Source organism: Magallana gigas, chromosome 7 (genome assembly GCF_963853765.1).
Source record: "Magallana gigas chromosome 7, xbMagGiga1.1, whole genome shotgun sequence".
NCBI lineage: Eukaryota > Metazoa > Mollusca > Bivalvia > Ostreida > Ostreidae > Magallana > Magallana gigas.
In genome coordinates, this window is record NC_088859.1 from 30,238,207 (window position 1) to 30,243,538 (window position 5,332).

A 5,332-nucleotide genomic window follows, 5' to 3' on the forward strand; every position below is an offset into this window, starting at 1 on the left:
CTGAAAGAGAAACGAAAATAATTCAGAACGCTGGTTTATATTTTGACTTGAAAATATATTACACAATATTCCTCATTTTGGACAAATTAATCATATCTTAGATAGCAATATTATTTTCAGTAACTGTTGTTTGTTAAATGCCATACTTATTGTTTCTTCGTATTGTTAATAAGAATAGTATTTTCCAGTCGTAGCACCTGTTTTAAATAACTTGTACATATTTTATTCGGAAACATTGTAAGAATTTGTATTTAGCTTTTATATTCTTTTAATACCATATATGTATATATTATTCGACAAATTTTAAATAATCTCTTTATTTGAGTATATCAATATTTATCGACTACAGTATCTTGAAAAATACAATTATAGTAAAACGCATCTATCAAAACAAACAGATCATATTCAAACAGATGTTTGTAAATATTTCCAAGAGGAAAAAAGGAAAAGATGAACAGATGAAGCTGACAGGTCTTAATAGTGTTAAATAACGAAGTATCTGTATATTTTTACAGTTAGAGCTTCTGATGTTGATCTAATGGAGTAAACATGCAAGAATACCCCAAAGACATCGCTTTTCTTCACAAACTTTTACTGTCATCTTTTGAATGCTAAAAAGTGGGAAATGGTTCCTTTGTTTTGTCTAAAACTTGTTGATATTCAATATGACAAGTGAAGAAAGGAAGGACTCTCTTTCTCTTTCTGAGAATGAAGATAATAGGGACACTGATGAAGATTTCCAAGGGCCCCACGACTGGAGAAGGCGACTGAAGCCAGTCCAGTTTCAGTTTACAGCTGATGATTCCAAGCCTCCCCAATCTTCATCAGTTTCCAGGTAAAGTAATTTTTCCATTTCTTAGAAATTTTGATATTGAATAATGTATTTGAAAAAAAAAATTAAGGACAGTTTTATTGTAGTTTTGAGATATAAACACTGTGGGATTGATGGAAACTAGAGAATGAGGGAGCAATTGGGTTCAAATCCCATTCTGGTCCATGATTATTCTCCTTTTCTCATACATTTGGTACAGTCAACCTTTGCAACTGACATTATTAACTCCTGAAAGTGGAAAGAATGTGTTGATTTTCAAGGGCAAAATTTATTTTAAGAGAGAGGAATGTGATGGTTAGACCAGTCAATGACTGGAGCCAAATAGCTCAATTTGTAGACAGCTAGGGGTCCTGGACTCAAATCCAGGTTTCTTCTGTCATTATTTTCCCATGTAACATCACCAAAAGATTTATATACATTTTGACCTGATGCATGGCTTGTTTATAATGTATAATGTACTCCTCTTTTCAAATAATACAACGGTGTATTCTTGCTTCCAAAATCTGTATATAATACAAATATTTGGTATTTTAGTTCATCTTGTTGACTACGTCCACAATAAAACTCAATACTTTTGTGATCATTTAGGAGTAATAGTACTAGACGAACCTTAGAGGAACTGAGGGAGTCTGACAAACCCCGCAGAATTCCCTCCTGGAAAAGACACCTCATTGAAAAGAAGAAAATCACAGTCAAGGTAATTAACTATCTTTACCTTATAAAAAGACAGAGATTTCAAATTCTTCTTATTAGATAACATGCTGTAGACATTTTTTATTTGACGTGTAGGATCTTTGGCAGAAATTAGTTTTTGAACAAGTTGGCCTGGATTTGAATTAGCATATACCTGAAAGTGACTATTCATATGTACATGACATTTATGTACTTGACTTAGCAGAAGGGGCATTCTGCCAAAAGCGCTAATTAATATAGAATACACAGCCAAATGTAATATGTTTACAATAGATAACTGTGAATACAATCTGATTAAATAAAGGTCAGATCCTCAGCCCGCTCCTTATTGTTCTATTATCGCTACACGAGGATTTGAAAAACCCAGCTTGAAGTCACTTTCTGGTGAACTATGATATAAGAATATTCATGAGTTATTTTAGCCAATCAGAGCAAGTGTTATAAACAGTAATTTCGAGTAAAAACAAAAGAGAGTCATTTGACGAAGCAATGGCACATGTTCTTGAACATTTTGGTATCAGCGAGTTCTTGAATCTTTTGGTATCAGCAAGCTAGAAATGGAGCATAACTTGATATTAGATGCCATCAGGGAATCTAAGGATTGTATTGGCATGACTTCCAAAACACATAACTGAGGAATGGAACCGATTTCAATGATCAAAACAAAGTTCACTCAAGCGGGATATCTTCAGATCCTTCCAACTCTAAAAAAAACAAAGAGCAGATCGAGGATCTGAATTTAATCAGATAACTGTGATTATATTGAAAACCCATGAAAATAAACCTCAGTATACTTTGATGATTCCACATTCCACGGTATATGCACAGTATGTGTAGCATAATCTCCCTTTAGTTTCTTGGGACGAGTTATTAAAAAAAAAGAAATTACACACACACACACATAAAGCATAAATAAATATTGCTGTTGAAAATCTTGATTCGCTCTTTTTGTTTTTATAGCGACATGGAAGTGGAGCAGGACAGGTAAGAATTAAATACTTTAGAAGCAGAAATATTTGTTGAGGATTTAATTTCATTATTTTCGTTGGCAGTATAAATCAACGAAATTAAATCCATGACGAATTTTTAACCAAAGTATTGATGAATACAAAGAGATTACGATATGACGAAATTGAATGCCAACGGAATTTTACTTGGTTCAAAAACAACGAAATTTTGACCCAACGAAAATATGTGCTTCTACAGTATTCATTTGCTCTTAAAACAAAAAGACTCAAAATAACTTTCATTTTTAAGGAGTGCATCAATTAGATTTGCTCACATCTTTTTTATAGTGTTTAATTTTTGTTAAATATTTCATACAGAATATATCATCAAAAATACTGTAAAAGCAAACTTGTTAATGGGGATAAAATTTCAATTTTTGTTATATATCTCCTATGGTTTTGTGAGCAATTTCTATTGTTGTTTCTAAAATAACCAAACTATAAAATGATTTTTGTATAATGTAAACATTTCATGTAATACACTGCCCATTGTATTTGCTTCACAGTAAATCTCTTGTCTTAATTTAATTTTTGATTTAATTTTGTTGATGAATGTCCCACAAAATTTTCGGCTTTTGCATTACCCGGTATTTAAGATTTATTTGCTAATTTTAGAATACTTGCTAATTCAAAAAATTATGATAGATGAAGTGTTCAATATTACATGTGATCACAGACATATGTTGTGATTTTCTGTTGGTAGTGTGGCACCAGCATTTACAGGAAGAAGTCCTTCAATAAAAACCTGGAGTCAGCATTTCAACAGCAAGTCGTCAATTCAGCTCAAGTCAGGAAAAAAGTTTCGCCATCCAACTCTGTGAGTTTTCTTTTCATTGAGTACATTTATGTTTTTTGAAAGTCAAAATTCTTTATTATATATTTATATTCTATATTGGAGAAAAATAGACAGGCCGTGAGCTTTTTCATTTTTATGGCGTCGAGCTAAGCTCGAAAGCCATCCAGGGATCGTACGTCCGGAAGTTGCAAATTTTAAGGAACCAAACAACTCAAATGAGTGCAAAGTTTTCTTATGTGTTTGAAGAAAAATAGATGACATACTTTATCTAGCAGAACTGTACATCAACAAAACAAGTTGGCAGATACAAAATGGTTGATGTCTTTGAAAGTGTTCACATTTTATTGTAAACAATATGTCTGGGTTTCAGCGGATGAATACACTTGCACCGAGACATATGCGATAGTTAGGCCTATATACTCAACTTGGTTATGAAATATACTAGCCTGCAAAACAGATTATTTTGAATCCATATCGAATATTGACTATGCACAAATGTTTGATATTTTGGAAACAAAACTTCCTACATCGAGCGATAAGTATATCTACAACCAAAAGTTACTTTAAACCAACTAGTGAACTACTTTCACTTTGTAAACAACGTGAAAGGATGCTTTCTTTTATCTACCCCTGATCTTTTCGGCACGTGTCATTTGGAATCATGTGAATTTTAAATCAAGTTGATAATTAGAGAGTGTTTATCAGCAGTATACAATATATAGGATTAAACACAATCACAATTTTAATATTTAATGCTATATGAATAGAGAAAAAAAAATCTAAAAAAAATTTAACTCCTAAGATATTTCTAAACTTAGATTTTTAATTAACATTCAAAACTTTTTAAGAATTAGGTGAGTCAATTTGTAATGAATTGTAATTTAATTAGTTATGTGATAAAAAACAATTTTTTTTTTTTGAAAGTTGACTAATGTATTTGTCTTTATATTTGTTTTTCAAAAGTAAGTATGATTGATACCAATTTCTAAATGAATGGTCAATAACTAAATCGGAATGATTTTTGAAAATATAAAAAAAAATCACACTTAATTTTAATATTTCTATTATTTTAGTTGACAGCATAAAATCTATATCAAATTTCATTTTTGTTAAATTGACCGCCCAACTCAATTTTATAAAATTACTCTCCAGCAAAACAACAAAAAAAGTTGGTTTAATGTTAAGTACACACATTACTAAGAGTTACAGAATAATACTTTGTTTTTAGGATTTTCAGACGGGGGCTGTATTACAGCCTCTGTATATTGTGATTGTCGTGCCCGTGACGTCAAATAATGAGGATTCCCTAAGCACCATCTAGTGGTGGACGAAATAATAAAAAATTATGAGATTCAATGAGATTCATGGTGTGCTTCTTCGTTCGCGTATTATCAATTAATCTCCCGCAGAGACGTTTCTTTCTTTTCCACTACACAAACCCCCCCCCGGCAAGTGATTTTGGAAGTCAGTGTGTTTTTATAAAACAAGTGATAAGAGTGTTGTGCGTGAAAAAAAAATAGATAGCATTGACATGAAATCTTTTATATGTTACAAACAATAGCCATGATATATATCATTACAACTGGTACCATGTAACTGAGCTTGAGTTCTCTGCAAATTCAAAATAAATAGCAAAATTAAGTTCATGTGTTTATTGTGTCGATAGTCTTAACGAGAGAGAGAGAGAGAGAGATATTTCTGTTGAGAAAAAAGAAGTATACGAATTAAACTTTAAAAACACGGTATATCAATCTTTAAATCAACATCACATACAGCGTAGAATACTACATTGTTAGGCATACTTATTTCCTCTTCTCTTGAAATCAAACATCACACACAGTGTAGAATACTATATTGTTAGGCCTACTTCCTTTCTCTTTACTTGAAATCAAACATCACACACAGTGTAGAATACTATATTGTACAGTAAGGCCTACTTCCTTTCTCTTTACTTGAAATCAAACATCACAAACAGTGTAGAATACTTTATTGTTAGACTCACTT

The 5,332-nt window shown here is 31.6% G+C and overlaps 1 protein-coding gene across 1 annotated transcript in view; it reads left to right on the forward strand.

The window, feature by feature from the left end:
- Positions 1–394: 394 nt before the first annotated feature.
- The window catches only part of LOC105331404 (mitogen-activated protein kinase kinase kinase 1), a gene marked incomplete in the record, with an annotated part of 17,930 nt that continues 12,992 nt past the window's right edge, over positions 395–5,332 (forward strand). Inside the window, 4 exon segments of the mRNA XM_066089354.1 lie at positions 395–835; positions 1,421–1,529; positions 2,486–2,509; positions 3,236–3,349. Coding sequence (XP_065945426.1) covers positions 666–835; positions 1,421–1,529; positions 2,486–2,509; positions 3,236–3,349 — 417 coding nt within the window.